This window comes from Mesoplodon mirus (assembly GCF_964341445.2).
Source record: "Mesoplodon mirus genome assembly, chromosome: 13".
Classification (NCBI taxonomy): Eukaryota; Metazoa; Chordata; class Mammalia; order Artiodactyla; family Ziphiidae; genus Mesoplodon; species Mesoplodon mirus.
The window spans coordinates 25,419,312-25,447,222 of NC_138989.1; the positions used below are offsets into that span (position 1 = coordinate 25,419,312).

At 56.3% G+C, this 27,911-nt stretch overlaps 1 protein-coding gene across 2 annotated transcripts in view; it reads left to right on the forward strand.

The window, feature by feature from the left end:
• The window catches only part of BCR (BCR activator of RhoGEF and GTPase), a 99,502-nt gene that overhangs the window by 22,276 nt on the left and 49,315 nt on the right, over positions 1-27,911 (forward strand). For both annotated transcript variants that reach the window (XM_082641672.1, XM_082641673.1), the window contains exon 2: positions 27,486-27,652. In XM_082641672.1, the coding sequence (XP_082497798.1) occupies positions 27,486-27,652 (167 nt within the window). The remainder of the gene's footprint in view (positions 1-27,485; positions 27,653-27,911) is intronic.

A 27,911-nucleotide genomic window follows, 5' to 3' on the forward strand; every position in this document is an offset into this window, starting at 1 on the left:
GTTTTATTGTTGTTATGACAGAGAGTGGGGAGGATGTTGGCTGCTACATCATCTGGCTGGACGTGTGGGTTTTTTTTTTTTTTAAGAGACCGCCGTGGAAGATGAGAAGCTGCCTTTTTCCATCAGAGTTGGAAACGCCCAGGGTCCATTTCCAAGCAGTGATTTTTCAAATGCTTCAGTTTCGTTCTAGGAGCACAGCCCTTCTTTTCAAATGACATTTTAGATGACACCTCAGTACATGAAACAGATGAAAAGGGTCCCCGCTAGCTGAGCCCAGCCCCGCTTGGCCTCCCACCCCTCCTGGCCTGGTGGTCTCCACATGGCTCCGAGGACCCAAGTGTGTGCTGTCCCGGGGGTGGCGGCCGAGGGTCTGGGGGCAGGTTCTTCCTGGAGGTCGGTGTCCTGTGTCTCCTCCAAGGTGGAGGCGGCCGGGCAGGGAGCCTGGCACAACTTCCTTCTTGGAGCAGAGACACAGACTCGGTCCCCGGAATGACCAGCTCGTTTCGTCAGCAGATGCGGGGTGAGGTGAGGGGGCACTCTGGCTCAGAGCCTGGGTGTGAGCCTGTGTTGTACAAACCTGCATTTGGAAGGGGTTAAAGACAAGACTTCTGTCTGTCACAGAACTTTGCTTTTGTTCTTCTTCATTTAAAATTGTGATAAAAAATTTAAGCGATGGGGCTTCCCTGGTGGCGCAGTGGTTGAGAGTCCGCCTGCCAATGCAGGGGACGCGGGTTCGTGCCCCGGTCCGGGAGGATCCCACATGCCACAGAGCGGCTGGGCCTGGGAGCCATGGCTGCTGAGCCTGCGTGTCCAGAGCCTGTGCTCCGCAATGGGAGAGGCCACAACAGTGAGAGGCCCGCGTACCGCCAAAAAAAAAAAAAAATTTAAGCGACACCTTAGTGGCATGAAGTACGTTTGCATTGTCGTGCAGCCATCACCACTGTCCATCACCTTCCTCCTGAAACTCTGTCCCCATTAAACACTAACTCCCCCCTCCCCTCCCACCCCTGGCACCCCCCTTCTACTTTCTGTCTCTATGGATTTGACTGCTCCATGCACCTCACAGAAGTAGAATCCTACAGTACTTGTCCTTTTGTGTCTGGCTTATTTCACTCAGCATAAGGTCTTCAACGTTCGTCCACATTGTAGCAGGTGTCAGAATGTCCTTCCTTTTTAAGGCTGAATAATGTTCCTTTGTGTGGAGGGACCACGTTTTGCTTATCTATTCATCCATCGGTGGACCCTTGGGTTGTGTCTACCTTTGGCTGCTCTGAACGTGGCTGTAATGCTTTTACTCTTGATTCCTTGCAACCAGGACCCACCTGCAGGAGCACCCAGGGCACCACTCAGCTGCTGTTGATGGGGGATGGGAGAGGACACCATTTTCCTGGGCACAGCCGTCTGGGATGTAGCAGGTGGCTGATGGACAGGGCAGGAGTTCTTGGAAAGGGGTGTTTCTGGTGGCGAGTGCCACCACCGTTTCCAGCCACTTTCTCTGCCAAGGAAACTTGAGCCAGCCGCTCCGGGGATGTGGCAAACCTCCGATCAGGTTCCGGGGAGATGGTGGAGTGGTTTTCTGGGTGATCCGGCTCCCCCGAGCCAGTCAGTGACAAAGCCAGTATAGTGGTGGGACAGGGACACCTGTCCCTGTTTGGTTTTGACACTTTGCTTTCTGAGTGGAATGGGGTGGGCAGGTGCCTTTCTCCCAGCAGCACCAACAGTGTGGGCTCAGCCCTGAGGTGGACTGTGGTCCTGCCCTGCAGTCAGCAGTTCAGGAATTGGCAGGGGGGAGCCTGCCTTCAGGTGATGGGGATGTGTAAGGAAGCTATGGGACCAGGGAGTCAAGGAATCAGGCAGTGACTGAGACTCCAGGCATTGGCCCTTTCCTGGAAACCTGGGTCATTTTCTAGAATAACCAGATTCCCTTGAGTTTTGCCAGGTTCAGGAAATCTGGCTGAGCTGGCCTAGCTTCAGAATACAGATGCCTGGTTTCTGCAAAGCCGAGTTTATTCCCAGCCCCTTTCTCTGAATTCTCAGTGTCTACATTGTTTAGGAGTCATTAACATGTTTATAAGCAGAGACCCAGGAATCCCACCCTAGATTTTCCTAAGGAAATAGGACTTTTTTTCCCTTTTCCTTTTGGTATTATTATACGAGCTGATTCATTGTATTCATAACAGTGGAAAGCTGGAAATAAACTAAAACTAGTCCCGCAATAGGAAAGGGGTTACATTAGCTGGGTAGACTATGATGTAATCAGCACGTGGTAACAATGTAGATTATGTAGCCACGTGGTTCAAGCTCCTAAGTAGGAAGAGTGACACACAGAGCTGTATGTGTTAGGATTTGTATCTGTCATCTCTTGCTGTGTAACAAACCATCCCCACACTGAGTGGCTTAAAAGAGCATGATTTAATCTCTTGTGACTCTGTGTGTGTATTGGTGGGTGGTCACCTGGTGGGGACAGTGGAAGGCTGGGACCTCTCTCTCCCTGTGATCAGCCCTCATTCCAGCCTGTGTGCCTTCACACGGAGCCTGGGTTCCAAAGACAAAGGCAGAAGCTGCAAGGCCTCTTGAGGTCTGGGCTGTGGAACTCAAACCCCATCACATCTGTCATATTGGTCAAAGCGGGTCCCAGGGCCAGCCCTGGTCCAGGGCGGTGGAGAACTAGGACTCAACTCTGCCTCTTGACAGGAGGGGTAGCAGCTTCCCATGGCCACAGTGCGTGGACACTGGTGGGTGTGATTCCTGGTGCCCTGGTTATGCTGCCTTCTCTGGGGTTTTAGTTATGTGGTCACAGGAGAGGGACTTCTGGGATTGTGGGGAAATGAACCTAGGTGATTGGTCAAGGAGATGAGGATGTGGGTGAGTTCTTCCTTTAGAGTCTTGCTACTGCCATGTTTATGTAATAGGCTTAAAATAAAATTCTCTGCATGCCAACCATTGGGTGCCTAGCTTGAGAATGATGGCATGGGGGGCCCAACTGTTAGGTCCCCTAGACGTGCAGTCTTGGCTGGTGCAGGGCATTGTGGCCTGGACTCTGGGAAGAAGATAGTAAGTGGGCGCCTTCCAGCTCCATTGTGCCTCGTCACCTGGACAGAGGGTGGATGGGCCTTGGGCAGCACGAAGGGACCCAGGCCATTGGAGGTGTTGGTTGACCACCTCTGAGAGGCAGGCGTGGCCCCAGCCAGCACCAGCTGTGCATCCTCATAGGATGAGGGGGCATCGTGAGGCCCCTGTTGTCTGAGGACAGTGCGGGCAGGAGGTGTATTTGTCTATCCTCCCGGCTTCCCTTTTTAGGTCATTGCTGTCCTAAACAAATGATTCTTTGTACTTTGCTTTCAAGTTTTGTGTGAGTTTGAAAGTGTTTCAAAATAATAAGTTAAATAAATACACGGGAAACCGCACTCCGCCTACACATGGGATGGTTGTGAGGACTGGAGGGAGGAAGGGCGTTCCCACGCAGCCTGGGCTCTGGGCCGTGGCCAGTCAGTGGGTGGGAGATCCTGCTGGAGAGAGAGCCGTGGCCCAGGTTCCTGAATCTCCGCCTCCTGGAAAAAAGTTGGATCTTGCACAACTGTGCCCCGGGAGCAGGGAATCGGTCTGGACCTGCCCGGAGCTCATGGGCTTCGCTCCAGGGGAAACTCAGGCTGTGGATTAACCCTCCTCTGATCAGAGGAATTCCCCCCTGTTGCATGGGGACCTGCCCCCTTCTTGGCATTCCTATGCTCACTGTTCTCTTCCTCATGGGCACCCAGGCCCTCAGGACCCCATTGGCCACCCCCTCTGGCCTGATCTTCAGGCCCTGCCGTGCCCTGGCTCCCCAGGCGGGTCGGGGGCAGGGGGGAGCCCTCAGAGCTAGGTGAACTTTCAGGTCTGCGCCTGCTGCTGCAGGTGGCCAGCCTTGGAGCTTCTGTCTCCTCACCACCCCCACCCCATCCCCCAGGAACCCTGTAAGGATTCTGGGAGGTGACCCAGAACACTGCCTGGTACCCAGCTGGGAGGAGTCACCCAGAAACTGAGTTCTTTTCCCTGACCCACTGTTTTTCAACTTTTTCTTTAACAGCTGCAGAATCCTTAGCCAGAATTTGTGAGACCCCCAGGATATAAGGCAGATGAACCTGGTTGACACTCCCCCCTCCCCTACATTGTCCCAGCTTGGCTCCCACCTTGGGGGCCGCCATAGGGTCCGGACAGCTGGGAAGGCACTGCCTCAGGCCCTCCTGGTCTCAGGGATGACCACAGGGAGGGGTCTGGTCCTCTCTGCAGCACAGTGGACCTGGTTGTGAGCCCTGAAACTTGTCTGGGGCAGTGGTGGCTGAGGACCAGCCTGACGGCAATTCAAGCCACAAGGGACTGGACAGGCGTGGTGGACCCTGGTTCTCATAGTGGGGATCCTTTGCTTTCAGCCCAGGACATCCAGGTGGTGGCCCAGGCCCCAGCGCTGGGGGAGGGGAGGGGAAGGGAGAAGAGGTGGAGAGGGCTGTTTTATCCACGCTGGAGTGAGCCAGCTCCGAGGGTGAGTGGCTGTCAGCAGCTAGGATGAATCACCTATTTACTTGTTCCATTAAGAGGCCCCTGGCCCATGGGAGAGATCGCCGCCGGCCCTGCTTGGGAGGACGTGGTGTTTACAGGGCCCAGCGGGTGCAGGGCGAGGAGATGGCTCTCGGGAAGGGCCTGCAGCATGCCCGCTCCTGCCCTGCCCCGCCGGTAGTGACGGCCATGGATGGACAGAGGGCCAGGCCAGCTCCACAGTGAAAACAGGAAATCTAATCTTTTAAAAATAATCTGGGGGGAGGGGAGAAAGTGGAGGAGCAGAGAGTGTAAACCAGCAGCAGGCGGGGCGGAGGGGAGCATCTTCCAGCGGCCAGGGTTTCTCAAGGCTGGAGATCCAGCGAGTCAGCAAAAAGTCGAAGATGCTCAGTGGGCGGAGGGCGTCTTCCAAGTCTGTCCGTGACATTAGATGCTATCTTAGCAGCAAGGCTCCTACCCGGCTGCTCCCCACTGTGCTCCAAACCAGCCCCACACAGAGCCCAGCGGGCAGGCCTGACCCCCACCGTGACTGTGACCTGTCCTTCCAGCCTGTGTACACACCAGATTGTCTTCCCAGAGCCCCAGCCTCTGCACTTCCCAGGCAGGCAGGCCTGCAGGACACCTGCACTCCACTTCCCCAGCCTCGGGGGAGCTGCCCTCGGAGCAGAACTCCCTCGTCCCCACCAGCGCTGAGATCCTACTCCCTTGTATGCCTCCCAAACCCCATCTCTTCGCCTGGAATTCCATGCTCCGCCATGTCTCCACCTGCCCAGATCCATCTGTCCTCCGGGGCCCAGCTCTGATGCTACTTTCTTCACAAGGCTCTTTTGTCCCACCCCATGTTCCTCTCTGCCCCTGGACCCCACTCCCTCCTCTGCCCTGTCCCAGCCCCTCATTCATGCCTCCTCATGCCTGTCTAGGCCCTCCAGTGCTTATATGTGCACCGCCTTGCCACCTGGAGCGTGGAGGCCTCCTGTTACCACCGTCACTGCCCATTGATGGTGGGGCCCATCCTTTGGCGGTGGGGCAGGGTCTGCATAGACCAGGCCTCCTTGGGTTGAGCGTCTCACTCTAATGGGCTCACGTCACCTTATTGTCTCCTGGTTCCGGCTGCCTTGACAGTGAACCAGAATTGCTTTGGCTGCAATACTTCATTCTTCCCAGTGTACGAGGATTTCATATCAATAATTTACTCCCTTTCTTACAAATTGGAGAATCAAGACGTGGATGTAAAATGACCTGCTCACACCCCAGGTGGAGATGGCAGGTTTCTGATGCTCTTCCCTAAGGCTGACCCTCCCCAGGGAGAGTGGAGTTACCTTTGCTTCACAGAGGAGCCCTGGGTGGGCCATTTCCAGCTCCCCCCTGCTCGGTCCTCATGCTGCTTCCCACCTTCTCATCTTCACCCCAGTTTCTTCTGTCAGTGGTGTAGATGGTGGGTCTCCTGCTTCTGCACACACACCTCACCCCAGGGTGGATGGGAGATGTCTTCACAGAAGGGGTCCCAGATGATGGGTTCAGAGCAAGGGCTGGGGGATCCTGTAGGACCTGGTGGGAGGGGAACAGGTAGCCCCCTTTTACTCACGTGCCTGCCAAAGGCAGAGGCCAGATAAGGGCACCCACGTTGCTCAGTGCCTCTTAAGGAAGGTCCCAGCTCCCTCAGGTCTTTAGGGATCTCACTTCCAGGGTGAAGGAAACTTTATTTCTTGAGACTCAGGACAGATCCCCCACCATTGGCGAATGTAGCTTTTGTCTTCCCAGTTGGGTTCACTGGTTTCTCTGCCTTCGACAGGCAGCTTTGGGGATGGGGGAGTCATCTTTATTATGAAAAGTGACACTTGTCCAGGGTTCCCACACCCGTCCCTCCTGTCAGTCTCCCTCCAGAGCAAGCTCCGTGAGGCCTGCGGTCACAACCTGCTGTGTTCACTCCCGCATCCCCATTGCCCAGAGCAAGGCGGAGCATGTAGTAGGGGCTCAGTTAATGTTTGCAGAGGGAAGGGAGACCTGCCTGTCTCATCTTGGGCCCCCTCCAAGGCACAGTGAGGCACAGACAAGTCTGACACGGGCAGTTTCCAGCCTAAGTGGGAGGTGGAACACAAATATTTGAGAATTAAAATGAGAAGTAAAGTGATAGTTCACAGCAGATGGTGGGAAAGGTTCTGTGACCGTCAGTAAATTGCACAGATGCTAAGTGCTGTGAAAGTTCAGAGCAAGGGGATTGTTCCAGCATGGGCTGAAGGGTGGAGACCTCGTGGAGCAGGGTGAGGGTGGGTGGGATTTGGCAAAGGGCACAGGAAGACATGCCTGGTGGAAGGGGGCAGCTAAAGGCCCCGAGCAGAACTGAGAGACCGAAGCCAGGTCATCAGTGCCTGGGACACTGGTTTCAAGAGCCTGAGCCTCCCTCTCGGGCAGAACAGAGAGGCCGAAGCTGGGTCATCGGGGCCTGGGATGCTGGTTTCAAGAGCCTGAGCCTCCCTCTCAGGCAGAGGTGGGGTGGGTACCTGGGCGGAACTCCTGCCCTCACCTTAGTCCCTCTGAGTCTCTGGACGGCACCTCTGAATAGAGCAGGGGAAGGGGCATCATCTAGCAGTGGGACGAGGAATCAACCAAGGGAGTCTGAATGTGTGCACGAGGGTGTGGGTGTGTACACGTCTGTGAGCGCATGTGCGTAAGAGTGTGTGTGCATGCATGTATCTGTGCCCATGCAGCCCATGGGGGAGAGGAGCAGCGGCTCGGGGCTGGGCTCTGGCCCGTCCACACAGGTGTCTCTGAGCCTCATCTCATAGATGAGGACGCCCACTCCCTCACATGTCTCTGAGAGCATGTGCACAATCCTGTACATGGCGGTGCATCCGCAAGGGCTCTGAGACCCGTGGAAGGCAACACACAGCGGTGGCAACAGGTACTGGCCAGGTGCATTGCCTCAAACCAGTGAGCATCCTAGCGTCTTCTCAAGAGAGCCATTGGCACCTTGTTTTCAGAGAAAAGCTGAAGGTTTACAAGTGGAAGCCATGTGTCCTGAGTTCCAGAGCTGGCAAGTTGAGTTGCAAAGCGGGGTCCACGCAGGCAGGTCTCCCCGGCCAAGGCTACCTCCTGGAGCCTCATGGGTCCAGCCACACCCTGAGCTGGATCCCCAATTTCAGACACCCTGGGACTGAACCCAGAGTGGGCTGGGACAAGGCAGTGCTAATCTGGCATTTTACACCAGAATTTGAGATGTATCGGACGTGAGCAGATGTCACAGGCTAAGGAACAGACCCGGAGGTGCAGGGTCTCAAAGTCTCATTTTCCCTCTGGTAAACCTTCTCTGCCCAGGAATCCTGGGAGTGCCAGGAACTCGCGCATCCTGGACTCACACGTTCGGAAAAGGGAACATAATGCCATCTGTTCCCAGCCTCTTCCCACCTGACCTCTAATCATCCCTTCGGAAAAGAGAGACAACAGACAAGCCGGGCTTACTGCAGGCCAGAGGACTTGTTTCATCTCTTCATGTTCCCACCAGTGAAGTGGAGATAATGACAGCCCACCCACGCACCCCTGGGGTGACAAGCAGGCCCCGGGGTTCCCCTGCCAGAGGGGAACGCGTCGAGAAGCACAAACATTATTTATTGTACTTACTGGAAGCCTCGGCTGTTCACGTGGTCCAGCCTGCGATGGCTGCTGGCACTATGTCCCAGAAAACTACACCACGTTCTCCTGCCGGACTGCACCCTCGGTGCTGCCCTCTACGTCCACGCCAGGCTGAGGGCTCCACTCTGGGAAATGGGATGGGGCCCACTCTCATGGGGCTGCTGGGAAGGTTCTTCCCGGGGCTGGGAGCCATGTGTCAGCAGGGCCCGTGGCACCTGTCGGGCCGCCGTGGGTTGGAGTGACCCTGGCACGGTGATCCTGTCCCTCTGGTCCGCGCTGAAAGCCACCATCTCAGGGCCACCCACCAGGAAGGTGCAGCCCCCCAGTGTCCTGGACGTGAGGTGCTTCCCCACCCCTTGGGGCTCAGGGTCTCGAAAACAGCTGAGGAACCAGGAGGGGAGTAAGCTGGCGAGGATCTCTGTCCAGATATGAGAGGAGACGGAGGACTAGCCTCAGCTCTTGACCTGAAACTTGAAACTGGCATGTGGGAATTACCACCTCCAGTGATAATCCCAGTTGTCATTGCGGTGTGACAGCCTGCTCAAGCCCCATGGCTCACTCCGCAGTCAGCCAGGCTCCTGTCCGCTGCCCTGGCCCGTGGGAGGAAATGGGACTGGTCATGCTGCCCCCAGTGGGCACAGCTGCCAGACCCTCACGGCTCCAACTGGCCACCCGCAGGCCACCAGGAGAGCAGGTTCCCATGGGGCCTGGGGTATTGGTTCTGAACACCTCCTGGGGAAGATGAGTCCTCCAGAGAGACTCAATCCGCAGGCAGGGCAGCATGGACCACCACGCAGCAGGAGGCCCTGGGCCCATCACGTGTAGATCCACTAGGAAGAGGCCCTTCCCTCAAGAATTGTGTGATCCAGGGAGGACAAGGCATCCGGAAGCTCCCAGGGGTGCCTGACACCAGCTCTGAGCCTGGTGCTTCTCCCAGAAATACCCGTGTGGTAGAACACCAGCTTGGCTCAGCCAGATCACCCCGCCCAGCACGCACGCCACAGGCTAGCAATTCCTGCAGGTACTGTTAAAGGCACAGAATCTGAGCTTGGGCTTCCCGAACAGGCCTGGAGAAAACAAGCCTGACTTCTGGGCCCCAGTCCACTGCCTCAGGTCACTGACCTGATGTCTCTGTCCTTCCAGACCGGGCACCGCCATCCCCCTGCACAGGAGAACAGCAGAGACCAATCAGGTCACACACCCATGCAGCGCATGGCACACAGCAGGCACCCAACGGGTGTCAGTCCCCTTTCTGTCACCATGAAGGAGCCCAACTGCTTATTCCCAGGGCTCTGCCCACAAGGACCCTCCCCACATTACACGCTTTCTAAAGCATTTCTGAGGCTCAGAATTAGTCCCAGCCATGCAGGTGTATGTCTCCAGGTCTCGCCTTACTCCAGCCTGAGATGCTCTGCTCTTGGCTGGGGGCTGGGGAATGTCACCCAGGGCAATCAGACGGTGGAGCTGGTCTATCTGGACAGGTGGACTCGAGCCAGCAGCCCCTCCCACCCCTTCCAGAGAGGCCGCGTGCATTAGCACGGCTGTGGCAGTGCAGACAAGCATCCCCTGGCCTCCTAGCTACTCAGCCTCCTGGGGAGGAGACGGCCATGCCCCGAGCCACATGGAACTGGATAGCGGAGCTCAAGGAACCTGTGTGGTGGGACCAGCCTTTCTCTGGGGGGCATTAAAAACTGGCAGGCACCTGGGCTGGCCAGTGCCCAGCGAAGTGTCACATGAGAGGCCTCAGAGCGGGGTGACAAGCCAGCCTCTAGCCACTACGCCCTTCAGCCCTGGGGAGTCAGCCCCCACGGGTGCAGCCCCTTGGCCTTCAGGGGGAAAGCACTCTGAGATGCCCCCCCTGAAAGATCTGACCCCCTTACCCACCAAGGGTCACTCCCCCAGGTTCTTTCTCCTACCCACCGTGCATGAGCCCCTTCGACTTTCTGCCTGCTTCACAACCTGCGTCCAGATGCCAGAACCCTCCTTACACACTCATCGGAGTCCTGTCCCTCAGACCACTGACCATCAGGACACGGGCTATTTGTGGAGGCACTATCCCCCACCCCACTCACTCACCAGCCCAGGGCCAGATCAAAAGAAACAAACCACACCCACACATAACCACCAGCCCACGGGGGTGCTGGACCCACAAGGCAACAGGCTGATAAGACAACGGGGTACAAGTGCCATCCACCTTCTTCAAGAGCCTGGCTGTGTGCTAGTCTCTGCAAAAGTGCTCGCACAGATCCCCACCACCACCACCCCTCCCCATTTGATGGCCACCGGAGGACCCGGCTGGGTTTCAGGACATTTGAGGGGTGAGGGGCTGGGCTCACTTCTGAATCACAAAAACTGGAAGTGATTTTTTGGGTTAGCGACAAAGGGAGAGCCTCCAGCATCTGCCCGGGGACCCCACGTGTCCATGGTCCAAGCTGGCACACCTTGCGCAGCAGGCGAGGTCACCGTGCTTCCTGGGGACCCAGACGGGAAGCGCTGATGGGGAGGGGGCGCGCCACCCACCACTTGCACACGCAGAGCCAGCACCTGACACGCAGCACCCAGCGCAGCCTCATGTGTTGGGAAAGGGGAAGAAAAGCAGCGATGGTGTCTTCTCTGTTTCCAAACAAGAACAGCCTGTCAGCACCGGGCAGGGAACAGCGCCAGGAGGGGGCCGGTGGGGGCAGCATGGAAACACCTGCACGGGCTGCTCCGTGCACATTTCAAGAATCAAGCATCCAAGCGGGAGCTGGGGTGCATGCGGGCCCTCGGGATGCTCCCAACGCAGACACTCTGCTTGAGGACGTCAGGAGCCTGGGAGACCACGACAGGTGCAGAGGAGCCCCACGGGAGATCTCCCACCAGACCCTGAGAGTCCAGAAAGATTCTTCTCTCTGAGGCTCTGGACCAGGTCCAGGCTGAAACCCTCTGAGCGGATCTCTGTCCCTCCACGTTCTCCCCTTCCTTGCAAAGAAGTGTCTGTGTGCGTGAGTGTGTGCGTGTGCATCTGTGTGCGTTCATATGTGTGAGGCACATGGACCCACCAAAGGGAGCCTAACCCAGCTTCTCAGACTGGCAGCTCCCACTTGTGGTCACCAAACTGATGCAGGACAGAAGTCCCTTGGTCTGGCCCCCGACGTGGGACCTCATTAGGGAAGCCTCCCCACATCCTTACAGCATAGCAGCAATTGTGTCCCCCTCCTTGGCCATCTCCCCTCAAGGCTGAGGGGCCACATGTGCCCACAGGCACATCAGGTGGGCTCGCTGACTAGCCACAGGGACACAGTTGATGAGCGACCTCCAACCTGGTCAGACCCCGTTTGCCCCAAGGCACCAACCTTTCCAGGTGGCAGGTTGGCCACCTCCATGCTGGTTGGCTCCAGGCAGAACTCAACATGCAGGGGAGAGCAGAGCTTGGCTCCAGCCCAGCCCCACTACTGCCCAGCTGGGTGACCTTGGCAATTTACTGTGTCTCTCTGGGCCCCTGGCTTCTCATCAATAAAAAGAGGTCCGCTGGCCTCACGTCCTGAGGGGGAGGTGCTGGGCAGTGCTCTTGGCAAGGCAGCATCCTGGAAGGTGCCTGCCCAGGGGCCTTTGGGGCCTGGGTGCTCAGCCCACCTGGGCCAGGACTCAAGATCAGCACACCGTCCTTGGCTGAGCACTGGGTCTCAGGGCTTCCAACTGCTGGAGAGCAACATAGAATTTAGGGGCTCACGCTGAGGTCTGAGTTAATAGGTGGAGAGCAAGTCCATGGGAGGGGAGGCTGGAGAAGATGGACAGGGTGGTGTGCAGGGGATGAACAGCTTTTGGACCAGCTGAGGGCGCCCCAGGGAGCAGGCGGGCAAGGCAGGGCCACAGGGGGAACCAGAAAGGGCTGAGGAAGAGGGTGGAAGACCCCAAAGACTTACTTCTCTGCGACTTCCCTCCCCCACCTGCCGTTCTAGCCTGGTGTCCGATCCTCCCTCTGAAAACAGGGCAAAAATGTGGGAATGGGCATGGGTGGGGGCATAGCTCAAGGGCCCATGTGCTGTACGGGCCCGGCCAGATGGAGCAGGTGGCTAGAGTATCCGGGGAAGAACTCATGGCGCGTTCCTGCTGGATTCCAGGCTTGCTCTTTACGGCAGCGGGCAGTGGCGGGGAGAGCACAGCCAGCTCAGCCTCCCTCCAAGTGCACTGCCCGGCCCTCTAGGGAAATCATGTCGGATGCAAAGCCCCTCCTTCCCAAGGCACCTACCATGTACCAGGCTGTTACAGACCTTACTGCAAATCCCGGCATAGCCCTACAAATTCCTCAGATCACTCCCATCTGACGATGGGAAAACAGACACAGAGAGGAATGATCACCACCTGACACCCTCTGCCCTTCCAGATGATCCCGGACACTGTGCTCCCTGCTCCACCCATGGCCCCCGCCACAGAGAAGCAGGAACCCCATACCACGGGGGGCACATGCCACAGAGGACCGCTATGCGTCTGGGACAACTGCAGGGGTGGGTGACAGCTGGCCGTGGGGCTGCTGGGAAGGCAGGGCTGGCTCGTAGGACAACTTCTGGCATCCCCCGGCCCCAGGAATCCCCACGCTGGCAAAGGTCTCCATGCACTGGTGGCCTGAAGCCTTTCTCCCCCGGGAAATGTGGACAGGAACTTTAACGTGCAGCTGTGGCCACCCTGTGAGGACCTCTGAGTCAGGCCTCGGAAATCCACAGAGGGTCCTGCGGCAGGGCAGGGACGGGCCCAACCAGGGCATGCGGCCGAGGAAACCAGGGAGGCAGAGAGGGGCTCCCAGCATCACAAGCTGGACACCATCCTGGTTGTTAGAGACACGGGGCTCCCCCGAGGGCCGGCCTGAATCTGCAGTGCAAGTGTCAGCTGGACCAGGCTCAGGGGTTTCAGGAGGGGCTGCAGGAGAGCTCCCGGGAGCTCAATCCAGGGAGTACCTCCACACACAAAGGAGGAGAGTCAAAGGCAGAAGTGTGAACTCCCAGTTCCAGGGGAGGTGGGGAAAGCGCACCAACCTTCCCACTCGCCCCTGCTAAAATTTCTGGACAAATCACATGAAATAGCTGTCCAGGGGCTCTGAAAGGCAGATAGGAACAGGAGAATGGGGTAGGAATCTCAGGGCTTGAGGGACGTCCTGGCAGTAACTTCTTTGTCGTTGTTGTTTGCTTTTTAAAAAAACTTTCTTTTAAGAGCAGTTTTGGGTTCACTGCACTTTGAAAGGAAGGTCCAGAGATTTCCCATATGCCCCCTGCCCCCACGCAGGCACAGTTGCCGCCATATCAACACCCCCTCCCCCCACCAGAGTGGGACATTTGTTCCATTGATGAACAGAGTCTGGGTCCCTCTCAATGGAACCTGCTGGGACCCCCACCCCCACACCCATGCCCATAACCACTCCAGGGCTGACAAGGCCACCCTGGGGCTGGCCTGACGGAGGCTCAGCACAGCAGGCACCAGGACCTCGTGAGATGGTCCCGCCTCCCGGGAGATTTCTTCAGTTCAAGAACCATCCCAGAAAAGAAAACTCCAGTAACTCAGGGCCTTGGATGTTCTCAGGGGCTCTGTGCTGCTGGGATCTGATCAGCCAACGATTTGTGGAGGGGGGACCTGGAGGGAGAGAGCTGCTGAATCAGAGAGGGGGAAAGGTTTTCTTCTGGGGGCCAATGAGGCCAATGCCAGTCACCAGGCATACAGTTTATCCTTCCCAGAGCCCTCCCCAGATGGGAATTTCTCACGCTCCCCTGACAGCTTTTCCATGTTTAACCATGCTTGCAGTCAAGATGTTCTTGCTTCTGTCCCCCAGGCAGCTCAAACGCTGGCTAACTCCCCTTCCTCTCCGTGAGGCTGGACCACAGGGCAACATGCCCCGGCGGCTTCCTCCTCACCTCTGTGGTCAGGGGAGCTACACGGCTGGGCCTTGCTGAGGTTGAGCATAGTGACAGCGCCTACTGCCACCGGGCACACTGTGCAGAGTGGAGAATGCCAACAGCAAGTGGCACCTTTAGTCCAAGGCTGCAGGCCATCCAAAGCCACATCTTCACCTGCTTTCTAAAAGGCTCTACTTTATACTCTTTCAATTACTCAGTGTGTTCAGGCAGCTCAGGGTTTGCGTGGTTTTGGCTTTGAGGGGACTTTTTCAAGCTCAAGGTGAAGCTGTGTTCACAGCAGTCAGCTCCCTGTCACGGAAGCACATACACAGCCGCCTCCAGATCACCACCGGCCGATCCTGGGCCTGGTCCCCAAGCCAAGTTTAACATCAGTTCCACCCAGACCTAGATCTCATGACCCAGTTTTTCTGGCCCCTTTCAGGTGGAAATGAGGGGGCTGGCATTTTCATATTAAACCTATTTTAAAAGATAAAACTGCTGAGAAGAGACTCTCTTTACATAGAGCCATTATTCTAGGGCCTCTCCACCTCTGCTTTTCATCCTAAACCAGGGGTCAGCTACCTTGTTTCTGCAAAGAGCCAGCTAGTAAACATTTTCAGCTTTGCAAGCCATGTGGTATCTGTCACAACTACTCAACCTTGTCATCACAGCGCGAACGCAGCTGTATGTCTTGCAGAGACCAATGAGCATGCTGTGTTCCAGTAAAACTTTATTTACGAAAGCAAGCCGTGGGCTGGATTGAGCCATAGTTTGCTGACCCCGGCCCTAGTAACCGGGAGACGTCCCCACCACCTTCGTCTCCTCAGTTTCATAACCTGGCTGTTTCTTGCCATCACCATAGGCCTAGAAATTTGTTGTGCAGCTTGGGAGACTCTTCCTTCAGCTCTGCCAAGAACCCCTCAGCACAGGTGACACACCATAAGACAAAAAGAATGTGTTAGCTCCCTTCACATGCAGCAGAGGTAAAACACACACACACACACACTCACACTCACTCTTATAGAAGAATGACTTTGGGCCCTGTGGGAAGAATATTTCTAAAGGGAAAAGTCACATCAGTCATGGTAGAAAGTGTGAGCCAGAATCTTGATTCATATAGAACAGAGATTGTGCTGGAAAACAGCACAGGACACTTGTAGGAAATGAATCACTTATGGAGCCTAAGGAGGAGGTTTGTAGGGTTTCTCGGGAGACGCCCCACCCTGCCCCTCCCAGAGGAGGGGCTCCCACTGCACCAGGGCCTCCAGGTCCCAAGGAAGGAGAGCAGGATATGGGCCAGGGAGCTTGCCAGGCTGGGTGGAGCGTGTGTTTTTGTAGGTTTTATTTGCCTGTTTTCAAAAGGACGGAGGCAGCTCTCAGAAATTAAACCGTGAAATAAGACCATGGGAAGAAAACAAAAATGAAGGTCCAAAGTGTTTGAGGTCCCTGGGGCGCATGAACTGTACCAACTGGCCCCCAAGCTTCCTGATGGCAGAGGCCAGAAAGGTAGATGAGCCTTGGGTAATGGCTGCCCTCAGAGCGGGGAGCTGGAGCTCAGGAAGACTGGGGACCAGCAGTCACTCACTGTGGACTCCTTAGGCCTACGGTTCTCCCCCACCCCCTTATCTGCTGGAGCAGGTGATGCCAGAGGTTGAAAATGAGGGCCAAGCCCTGGGTCACCCTGGCCTCCAGACCCACAGGGATTTCCCCAAAATCAAAACCCTGATCAGCCTCCAGCCCAGACTGGGCAGGAGGGCACTCAGCCCACACCCTTCAAGTCCCCAGGTGTGAGAGCCCCAAGCAGGGGCCCCGCAGTCTGGTCTCCGGCCGGCCGTCTTTGCTTTGGCAGAGCCCACGCCCTGCACCTGGCCAGCCTGCCATCAGTGGGGTCAGAGAAGCAGGGTGGGGTCCACCGAGTGAGTGGTCCTGGAGCTGCACAGAGAGGAAGCCCCCCCAATAATCACCACCTGAGCTTCTCTGGGCTCTGGTGATGCCTTTGGTCCAGGTCCCCCATGGCCAGAGTCCCCTGTATGTACATGGAAGGGGGCGGCCAAGGCACAGGAAAGGCACAACCCCAAACTGCTTCTTTCACTGCTTCCCACATGTCTCGGGGGAGCTGACCTCAGTTCCACTCCAGACACCCGGGCACATCCTCCCCACAGCAGCTGGGCCAGCTGCCCCACTGTGGCTCTGCAGTGAGGTCTCCGAGACTGTCCCCGCACCATGGTGCCGAGAGGACCAGAGAGCACTCGGCTCCAGGCTCCTCCCCACCTCCCCCCGGTGTGTCCCTGGGCAGCAAGAGTGACCATGTGAGGCGGCTGGTGCCGAGGGACCCGCGCCCACGCCATCTTCCTGTTGTGGAGTTGGTGCCTGCATGCACCACTTCAGCACCAGCTTCCTTTGAACCGCGTGGAAAAGAGAGATAAACGGGCCCTCTGGGCCAGTGGCCGAGATAAGGGTACTCCGGTCACTCCCCCTGAGCTGCTCATGGGGCTGGGTGCCAGGGCCTCTGCCTGTGGGAAAGGCAGGGCCAGGCCTCGCTTGGCGGACAGGGGAGGAAGAGGGGGTGAGCCCAGGGCTCATGCTGCAGGAGGAGAGGGCCAGAGCGCCCGGTCCTCTCTGTGTGGGGAGGTGGGTGGAACAGGTGCAGAGTCAGGGCCTAGAAACAAAATGCGGAATCTCAAGGCCAGGGCCGCAGCCCCCTGTGCGCTGGGAGGGTGGAGGTGTGCCGAGCCCTGCTTGGTTTGTAGACAGCCGTCCTCCTGTTCACGGGGCGTTCTCTCTGTGTGCCAGTCTGTCTCCAAATTTCCCCTTTTTGCAAGGACACGATCATGTTGTGATTGTGCCCAACATAATGACCTCATTTCAACTTGGTAAAGGCCCTGTCTCCAGAGAAGGTCACACTCTGCTGTAATGGGGTTAGGACTTAAGCATATGAATCTGGGGGACACAGTGCAACCCGTAACACTGCCCTTCTTTTGTTTGTTTCTTAAATCTCCAAACCTGGCAGATCGTGTGTGTGTGTGTGTGTGTGTGTGTGTGTGTGTGTGTTAAAATATACACGACGTAAAATTTACCACCATAACCATCTTTTAGTGTATAGTTCAATGGGTTAAGTACATTCACATTGTTGTACAACCATCACCACCATCATCTCCAGAACTTTTTCATTTTCCCAAACAGAAATTCTGTCCTTATTAAACGGTCACTCCCCACTCCCCCCACCCCAGCCCCCCCGGCACCACCATTCTACTTTATGTCTCTGTGAATTTACCTGACCTGGGTACCTCACAGGTCATGGACTGATGTCCCCCTAAAGCTCATCTGTTGAAGCCCTAACCCCCAATGGTAGTAGTGAGCTACACTCACTGTGTCCATGAACATGCAACCAGACAAGGCCGGATGAGGACTCAGCCAGAACCCATCCATCTGCACACCAGGAAGAGAGCTCACCCTAGAACCAACCCAGCTGGCACCCCATCTCACACTTCAGCTCCCAGAACTGGGAGAAAATAAGTTTTTGTTGTTTAAGCCACTCTGTCTGTAGGATCTTATTATGGCAGCCTGAGCAAACCAATGTCTCCAGACAAGTGGACCCTATAGCATCTGTCCTTTGTGACTGGCTTATTTCACTTACATAGTGTCCTCAAGGCTCATCCATGCCCGTCACATAGAGCAGGACTTCCTTCTTTTTTAAGGCTGAGTGATGTTCCATTTTGTCGCTGGACCGCATTTGGCTTATCCATTCCTCTGCCAATGGACACGTGGGTTGACCCCACCTTTCAGCCATTGCGAATGCTGCTGCTGTGAACACGGTGTACACGTACCTCCTTTCTGGACCCTCCCCAGGCTTCCTGCAGGAGGGGCAGTGCCGAGGCGGAAGTGGGGAAGGTGGGTCCTCCTGCCAGTGGCTGGGCCCTGGGCTGGGCTCCATGTGGTGTCCACCAGATAGGGAGCCCTTCCCTCCTGCCACCTTTTCTTTCCTACCCTCCGTGTTTCCTCTTTGGAGTGGGAATGGGCTGGGGGAGGGGGGCATAGCCATGCACTGACCATGACCTGGCTCCTGGCCGGGCACCTGGGCCAGCAAGGAGGGACCACGCTGTTGGCTTCCCCTCCACTCCTAGACCACGGTCCTGTGCCCGGCGCTGCCCTCTTGCAGGTGCCATACTGCTGCCGTCACCACTGCTCTCCTCCCACCTCCTTCCCTGAGGTCGTGGCCTCAGGCACTGGGAACTCAGCGTCCCCTTCACTGTTCCTCCCCTCGGTCCAAGCCCCTCGGTCTGGCCCTGTCTGTTGTGTGTCCATGTCTTGCTGTCTGTTCCCACTGAAGCTGGGCCCTCTACTGGTTCACCTGGAGTGACCGTCACAGAAGCCTCCGGCTGGTCCCACCTCCAGCGCCACACCCAGACATACTGCCAGTGTTGCCGGCCCCTGGGCCCCACTCTTGCTCCAGACCTTCGAGGCCCCTGATTCCTCCTAAATGAAGCCCGAGTCCTTGGCCCACAGCTCACAGCTTCCCCAGAAGGACTCCTGCCGCCTCTCCTCTAGTTTCCTGCACGTCACCCTCCCAGCCTCCCGCATGCGGGACCCTGGAGGCCCCCACCCCCTCCAGCGTCTCTGCTGGCTGAAGGCCCAGTCGTTCTGTCTCATACGGACCTCGCCTCCGTAAAGCCCTTCTGGATCCCTCGGGTCGGCCGTCTCTTTTCTGACTCCGTGACACCACTTCCAGGCCATGGGCTATGTCTGTGTCAGTGTCCTGTGGCTGCCATAACAAATTATCACAAACTGTGGCTTAGACAACAAATGTGTGTGCTCTCCGGTTCTGGAGGCAGAAGTAAGTCTAACGTGAAGCTGGGGCTGGGCCGTGTCCAGCTCTGGTGGCCCCGCGGACTCCTTGGCTTGTGGCCGCATCATTCCAGCCTCTGCCCCCATCCTCACATGGCCTCCTCTTCTGTCCTTCCTGCCTTGTGTTCTGGGGGAACTAGCGTCTGCTCCCTCACTCCATGGTCACTTCCTCGGGGAGACGGTCTCTGCTGCCCGCCTGAGGGTCCAGCTGCCTCTCATCGGTGGCCTTGCCATGATGTGTGTGTCACGTGACTCCTGGGGTTCTGCAGCCCCCAGGGGCAGGGGCTTAGTCTGTGGTGCCTGCTATTGCGTGCCCAGCACCGTGCCCAGCATGAGTCAGAGGTGCCCTACGTCTTGGCTGAGTATTGGGTGCTCAGTACATACATTAGTTTGATTGTCTGAGGCCAGACTGCCGCCGTGGTCACAGAGTCAGGCTGTGCAGAGTAACAGTCACATCATCCTGGCCTGAGGGCTGCAGCCTCCGCCCACCCCTCCCAGCACCAGCTGGCTCTGGCCCAGGCCCAGAGCATAAGTGATCTTTCCCTTCCCGAGGATCTGGGAGCAGAAGGCAGAGGTGGGTCCTTGGAGACAGAAGAGAGTCCTTTGATAATGTTCTAGATGCTGCTTGGGAAGGGTCCTCGTCTGCCCACACTGGGGGCACTCGGGCTTTGGTGCGGAAAGTCCTCAGCAGAGTTGACCTTCAGGCAATTCAAGCTCCACCCAATTGGAACCCAAACCCTGGGTGGGAGGGGCCGTGGGAGCTGTTGGCCCATCACCCCAAGAGCTCAGCCTGGGCACCTGGGGCTGCCTGGAGAGTGGGGCTCAGGCCCCTCCCAACTGCATTTTCCGGCCTGTTGTGTGGACTTAACCAGCCTCAGGGCCTTGTGTGTGGCACACGCTGGTCTGAATTGTGAGCTCCCCCTGCCCGGGCAGTTGGGACTTACCATGCTGGCCTGGTGATGTCATTGTTGGGGTGGCAGCATGAAGGCTGAGAGGTCCTGGTTCCTGGGGTGCCCTCTCTGCCCCTCCTTCTCCCACAGAACCACGGGCTCTGACGGCAGGCTCTCGCCAGAATGCAGAGGCTGACTGGATGGGGGATGTCTCGATAGAAAGGATTTTGACCCACGTGGTGTAGTTGCAGGAAGGGACAGCTGCCAGCCTGACAGTGGAGGAGAAAACAGAAGAACCACCCAGATATCTCAGAAAGCGCGACAGCCTCTCACTGCCCGTGGGTGGCCTGAGGTTACAGTGCCAGGCCGTATTGACCTCTGTCCAGAACGATGCTCCGGGTCTTCAGGAAATGGCTGGATGATGTTCTGAGGTCCCTGTTTAAGAGAGAAAAACAGGTCTGTTTTGTTCTGTTTTGTATTGTTGAGATGAAATTATACAGCAGAAAACTAAACATTTTCAAGTGAACCACTCACTGGCACTTAGTTTATTCACAATGCTGTGCCACCACCGCCTCTATCTAGTTCGCAAACATTTTCTTTTATATATATATATATATATATATATATATATACACATATATATATATAGTTTTTTTTTGGCTGCACCAGGTCTTAGTTTCGGCATGTGGACTCTTAGTTGCGGCATGCAGGATCTAGTTCCCCAACCAGGGATCAAGCCTGGGCCCCCTGCATTGGGAGTGCAGAGTCTTACCCACTGGACCACCAGGGAAGTCCCCCCAAACATTTTCATCACCCCAAAAGGAAGCCCCATACTCATTAGGTACCTGCTTTCTGTCTCTATGGATGTGCCTATTCTGGACATTTCATATAAATGGGATCAGGCAGTATGTGGTCTTTGGGGGCTGCCTTCTTGGCATAATGTTTGGGAGATTCATCCATGCTGTAGCCTGTGTAAATACTTCCTTCCTTTCTAAGGTTGAATAATATTCCCTTGTATGGATAGACCACTTTGGTATATCAATGTGTTTATCCATTCATCAGGTTTTTTTTGTTTTATTTTATTGGAGTATAGTTGACTTACAATGTTGTGTTAGCTTCAGGTGTATAGCAAAATGATTCAGTTATACCTATTCTTTTAAAAATATTTTCTCATATAGATTATCACAGAATATTGAGTAGAGTTCCCTGTGTTATACAGTAGGTCCTTTTCAGTTACCTGTCTTATATATAGTGGTGTGTGTGTTCACCCTAGGCTTCTGATTTATCCCTCCTGATCCATTCATCAGTTGAGGGATAGTTGTGTTGTTTTACCTTTTGACTATTTTGAAATATTGCAAAAGAGAGTGCTCTTTGAACATTCTGGTACAAGTTTTAGTTTAAATATCTCTTTTCATCTCTTTGAGTTACATACCTCAGGAGAGTAATTGCTGAGTCATACGGTTATCAGTTCGGCTTTTTAAAAATGTCTTTGCTTTGAAATGTGTTTGGAAGGTGATCGAACTGGGCAGGTCACATGGTGGACCTGGGTGTAGTTTTTCTCTCAGAGACTCAGTTTCCCTGTCTGAAAAATGGGCATCTGGAAGTTCCTGCCCCCTAAGGGGATGGGGGGAGATTCAAGGAGATTCCTGCCCCCTAAGGGGATGGGGGGGGATTCAAGCCTCTCCAGAGGCTGTGCCGGGCGAAGGTCAGCAGGTATTTGGCAAAAATACCCACTTGCTACATCAAAGATTTGAGGGTTTTCCACTGTTTGGGGAACTTACTTCCCTATAGCACCACAGACATCCTCTGACTGCACCCAAGTTCTGCTACAAATAAAGGAGCCAGCCTTGGACACGGAGCCCCAGGACCAGTGGCCTGTCCCACAGATGGAATCTGCTCTCAGCACACAGGGCAGCAGGAGGAGGAGGGCTCAAAGCTCAGGATGAGTGTGGGGTCCAGAGCCAGCAGTGTCCCGTGGAGCCTGTGGGCCCTTTGGTGAGACCTGGACCTCCCTCCTCGCCCAGTTTTCTGAGCCTCTCCCAGAGGGGCGATGCCTGCCTGGCAGGACCCCCCCCCACCAAGGATGTGAGCTGCTGTCTGTGAAAGTACCCAGCACTGTACCACTGGCACCGCTGTGCTGCTGCCCTGGGACCAGGAAGTGGTGCGGGACCGGGAGAGGAGGGCAGGAGCCGGGAAGGGGACTTCTGCAGACACGACGCGATGTGGTGAGGGCTCCAGGGCTGCCTCACGCTGCAGCTGACAGAGACCCGAAAGGAAGCCGGTATTTGATCTGCTTTCAACTTTGTAAATAAATACAGCCCAGCCCTCTGCTGGCGGTGTAAACGGGGATGGAGACCACCCGCTGTCGGGGTCTTCCTGTCGCCCCACCCGAGTTCCCGGTGCCCCTTTTCCTGTTCTTCTGTCTTCTTTTTTTTTCTTTGGCCGCACCACGCAGCTTGTAGGATCTTAGTTCCCAGATCGAACCTGCATTGGAAGCACAGAGTCTTAACCACTAGACCGACAGGGAAGTCCCCTGTCGTGTCCTCTTGACCCCATGTGTATTTATCAGCGAGCCCACTCCCTGCTCCCCAGGCCTCTCTCCTTCGTCCCTTGTCTGTTTTGGGCAGGGAGGGCTGAGAGTGTAACCTTTGCTCCTCCCGAGGGCCTGCTCCAGACTCACAGGGTGGGGAGGGCACGTTGACCTGAGGGGTGGGACGGGGCTGGGATCTCGCAGCAGCAAGGCAGCCGAGGCGGGAACTGGGGACCCTCCAGGCACCTCGGGTCTGGAAGGGCACCCCTGCTCGGCTGCCCCCAGGAGGTGAGCAGCCAGCGGTCCAGGCACACGTTTCATGGGAGTCCTGCAGCGGCGGTCCCGCAGGGCCCGGCAGAGGCCTCGGATGGGGTCTCGCTCCCTGAGGTGCAAAAGCAGAAATGAGAAGGGGCGTGTCGAGGCTCCTGGGGGCCCTGTGAGCGGCTGAGGGACTGAGGCTGGTCCGGGGGCAGGTGGCGCTTTCCGGGCTGGTGTGGCGTGGCTCTGCCAGGGCAGGGAGGACAGCGCCCGGGGGCTGCAGGCACGGATCTGCGATGGGCCAGGTCCTCCTCTGACCTCAGGAGTCTGGCTGGCAGGGATCTCATCCAGCCTGGCTGGGGAGAGTGCAGGTGGACAGGGAAGAGACCCGGAAAGGGGTGTGTAAACTCAGAGGAGAGGGGCGGCTCGGACCCGGCGTGCGGCTCTGCCAAGTTGACGGGTGGACAGCATAATGGCAGGGGCTGCCCTTGAGGCTGCATTTACAGAGAAAGCCCAGGCTTCCCTATTGTCTTTATTGCTCAAGAAATACACAGGTTGGGAGGGTGTCCTGGAGCCTGGGTGGCCATCACCCAGACCTCTCTCAGGTAGCACACCCTTGGAAGTTTCAATTCTATGCTTATTTTGTGCTTATTTTAGATGTGATTGCCAAGAGGCTGCTAGAGATTAAGGGAAGCCGCCCTATCCGCTCCCCCCCCCACCCCCATACTGCCACCTCACCATTGCCACTGGCGGGAGGGGCTTAGGAATGTGTCATGTACGTAACATAAAGTGGACCACTTTAATCATTATAAGTGTGCCGTTCAGTGGCATTAAGTACATTCACTTTGTTGTGCAGCCATCCCCACCATCTGTTTCCAGGACTCTTTTCATCTTCCTGAACCAAACTCTGTCCCCATTAAAAAATAACTCCATTCTCTTCTACCCCCAGACCCCGGTAACCACCATTCCACGTTCTGTGTCTATGAATTTGACTTTTTAGGGACCTCATATAAGAGCAGTCATAGAGTAAATTTGTCTTTCTGTGACCGGCCCATTTCACTTAACATGGCATCCTCAGGGTTCATCCACGTTGCAAGCAGGTATTGGAATGTCCTTCCTTTCTAAGGACGAGTGATATTCCATTGTATGGATATATGGATAGACCACATTTTGTTTATCTGTCATCCATCGATGGGCAGGTGGATTGCTTCCACCATTTGGCTCTTGTGAATAATGCTGCTGTGAACTTGGGTGTGCAAATATCTGTTCGGGTCCCTGCTTTCAATTCCTTTGAGTATATACCCAGAAGTGGGATTGCTAGATCATATAGGAATTCTATATTTAATTTTTTGAAGGATTTTTTTTTAAACCAGTGTCGTCCTTGAGGTGTAAGAAGGGGATGTGACCTGGGCACAGACTGGGGACCCCACCCCCTGCCGAACTGACCCTTTTCCTTCTGCTTTTTTGGAGGGGGGTGGGGGCTGCCTTTTTTCCTTGCATTGGAGGATGGATTTTAGATTTGCAGAGTGCTTGGCTGGAGGCTGCTGAGCCAACTTGCCTGGAGAGGAGGTTTCAGATTTCACTGTGCAAACCTTTTTCCACACTAAACGGGGAGCTGTGACTCAGCCTCGCTGCCCCCTCCCCCTCCCTCCCCTCCCCTCCCCCTCTGGCTCTGAGCATTGGGTTGAGCCTCCTTCATCTCACTGAGCCTCTAGAAGCCATGGGATCCCAGGCCCATGCCCGCTTCTTTCCTGTGTTTGGCTTCAGCCTTGGGTAGAGCTTTGCAGGAAGTGCCTGGCCTCAGCAGCCACCGTGTCACCAGGTGGCCAGGCCCAGAGAGGTTTTCCCGCTGGGTGTTGCTGGCAGAGGAGAGGAGAGAAAGGCCTCTCTCTCACTTTGCTCTGGTTCTGGGGAGACAGTGGCTTTCCAAATCCCCAAATAATGCACCTTGTGCTCAAGAGGAGGGGGACCCCTGTGGTGTGGGGACCTCGGGTATGAAAACCCTCCCGCAGGGTGAGAGGAAGGCAGGTCCCTGTGTGCTGGTTAGAAGCCGGAAGAGGCAACTGAGGGCTTTCTTCCCGCCTATCACACTTGCATCGGAGCAGTCTTGGGGGGGGTCAGTGAAATGAGGGGTGCTGAGTCCAGATTAGCTGGAGAGTAGACTGAGCCCTCAGGTGGGATGCAGGAGGGGTGCCAGCCATCCAGAACTCAGTCTTAAAAGCATCAGTTCCTCAGATGTCGATTTGGGGAGGTGTGTGCAGAGGGAAGATGGCTGGGTTTTTAGTTGCCAGGGAGCCTCCTCACTACGCCATGGCATCTGGCTGCAAATCTGGCCCCTCAGTCTCACCTGGTGGGGATGGAGCATCCACGTCGGAGCCGATGATCCCCCTGGACACGGGCCAGCAGACCCTCACGGGGTGGGGGGGATGACTTGGTTTTGCACCAGGTTGTAGTCCGGATATCCTGGAACCAGCACGTGGTTTCACAAACATGAATTCTTGCAGTTCTTGGGGTGAGCCTTGGGGCCTTGAGCCTGACCCTGAAGTTCTTACTGGAGACTCAGTGTTGATTTGACCTTGGTCATGAGCGCAGCGCAGTCACGGGCCTGGAAATCAGGTGGTGTGCTCAATGTTCTTCCAGGCGATGAAGAATATGTTGACTTTTTAAGATTGTTGTTTTTTAAAAAACAGTTCAAAGGTTCTTAGGATATGTGGACGCTGGTAATTCTGAGCTAATGGAAAAGCCGGGCCCAGAGGAGGAGTTGGGGGCAGAGGATGGGACCTGTTGAAGGAGGTGGGGAGGGCACGGCCGGCCGCCCTAAAGAGTGACAGTGATGTTTTAGAGCTGAGGGGGCCTCTATCCATTGTCGAGTTCACGGGCCCAATTTTAAGTCAGCAAAACTGAGACATGGACGGCTTAAGTGAACCGCACCATCTCAGGTGTGCAGCCCCCTGGACAAGACCAGAGCCTCTTGCTTCTGAGACATTCCCACCACGGCTTAGAGCTGCCCACCTGCCCCACCTGGAGGATGAGTCCCAGGTTGCAGGGCCAGAGCAGAGAGCCCCGTGGCCCAGGGGGACCATTCAGGTTCACGGGGAGTGAGGCCCTGACAGCTGGAGCCTTCCGCCTGTGCCCAGCTGCTGTCGGAAGCAGCTCCTGTGGTCGGCAAGTTTCGAGTAGGGGTTGCTGTAATTTAGGAAAAGAAGGCCTCGTGTTTATTTTATTTAAAGAAGCAAACAAACCTGTGATTCCCAGAAGGAAGTGGAAGCTGGAGTCAGACCTGTTTTGGAGGGTGGGGTACGGAATTAGGATTCTGCATTAACAGGGTTTTGTGTTTTTTAATACAGTTGACCCCTCCCCAGCTGTCCTTGGGGATGCTAAGTGTAAGCTAGTTAAGTGCCTTTGCAAAATCTCAGGAGGAGGAGGCAGAACTTGACCATGGCCTCGGACTATCCTGCAAGGACAATACAAAACCCAAAGTCCAGGGGGTCTGTGGGTGATAACCCAACACAACGATCTTGGTAACTAAAGCCCCTATGATGGTCCATGGATTAAGGGCCCATGGGATTAAGAGGTACCAGGGTGCCTCTGTGAAGTTCTTGGGGTCCTCCTGCTACACTCACCCCAGAACTAGCCTCTGCTGGGACCCTCCTGTGGACACACACGCAGGCAGAACCCAGCCTGGCTTTTGCGGCTGGCACCTGAGTACAGACACCAGGGACACAGGTGGATCGGCATGGCAACCAGCACGGTGCCAGGCCGGGTGAGGGTAGTGCAGGATCTCTGCCCTGGCTGTCTGCTGGAGTCCCATGGGAATCCTTTACAGCCACCAGGGCCCAGGCCACCCCGGGCATCTGACTCAGTCTGTTTTCAAAGCTCCCCAGGTGACGCTGCCCTGTAACCAGGGCTAAGGACACCTGTTAGAAGGCATGTGACCAGCTGGGACCGGAGGTGGAGGAATGGGGTGAGGCAGAGGCGTGGGAGGGAGCTGGGACTTTGGCCGTGTGGGCGCCCGCAGCTCGGTGGCCGGTCTTAGCCTGCAGTGAGCACCTGGCCAGTCCAGCCGTGGCTCCTCCCGGCTGTCCACATGGAAGGAAGTGAGAACAGTCTCGTTTCAGACTCTGGAAGCCCGAGAGTGGCCCTGTGCTGGGCCCTGTGCCCACCTGGCCTGGGCAGTGTTTGGTGGTGGCAGTTGTTGTAAACTGGTGACTGACCGCCCCGGAGGCCACCTGTGCTGTAGCCCTGGGCTGCTTGCAGGTGAGTCACGGTGACGTGACTTAACCCAGTTGGGATGACCTCTTGGAAATCCCGGGTGCCCTTTGGAAGGAGTCGAGAAGTGGCCCTCATGTGAGATTTGGAACAGGCTGGGCCATTGTAAGTTGATGTCCCAGTGAGGGGGTCCCCGAATTAGAACAGTTCTGGGAACAGAGCTACCAAAGGGCCAAGGGCTTGGAAGCACGTATGGGCTTTGTGGTTTGGCCTGGGATGGGGCTGACTGCCGTCAGGTGCCTGTAGGAAGGTGTTAACTCTATAACTAGGTGCCCCCAAATACGGAGCCTGCTGTAGCATAACCCACTCTCTGTGCTCACAGGGACACTCGGCTGGGAGAGGCCTGCATCCTGTTTCCTGGCCCTGCACCTAGGTCAGCAGGATCAGGTCAGATCCCACAGACAAGGTAAAAGGATGTCCCTGACAGCAAGGTACTAGCATTTGGGATCCACCTTTCAGGGCCCCCTCCCGCTGCCCCACAGCTGTCGAAAGCCCAGCCTCGTGTCGCCTGACGAGGGGGCTGCTGCTTCGTCCCCTCCTCACGCTGCCGTCTTTGGCCAGTCAGTTGTGAAGGTGAGGTCAGCCTACCCTGTTCCACGCCTGTAGGTGACTGGTGGGGCGTGGGGCTCTCCTGGCTCTAACACAGGCTGCTTCTCTGCAACGTAGATGCACCATTCGGGACGCCGCCGGGGTACGGCTCTGCCACGGACCGGGCCGAGGAGCAGCGCCAGCACCAGGACGGGCTGCCCTACATGGATGACTCACCCTCCTCCTCGCCCCACCTCGGCAGCAAGGGCAGGGGTAGCCGGGACGCGCCGGAGTCCACCAAAGTGGTGAGTCCCGGGGTGGGAGGGCGGGTGTCAGCAGTAGCAAGTGGGTGATGGGACAGCCAACAGTCGGAAGTCAGTCACTAAAGTCACTAAAGCCCTTATTCCCCCATCTGGTGCGTGGGGACCGCCTGCCGGGAGCATGAGCTGCAGGGGTCGTGGGGCTCTGTCGGCAGGGCATGGACAAGGCAGGCAACCGTGCTGAGGCCCAGAACTCAGCTGCCGTCTAAAGCAGCGGAAACTGGGGTGGTGGCCCTAGCAGGGT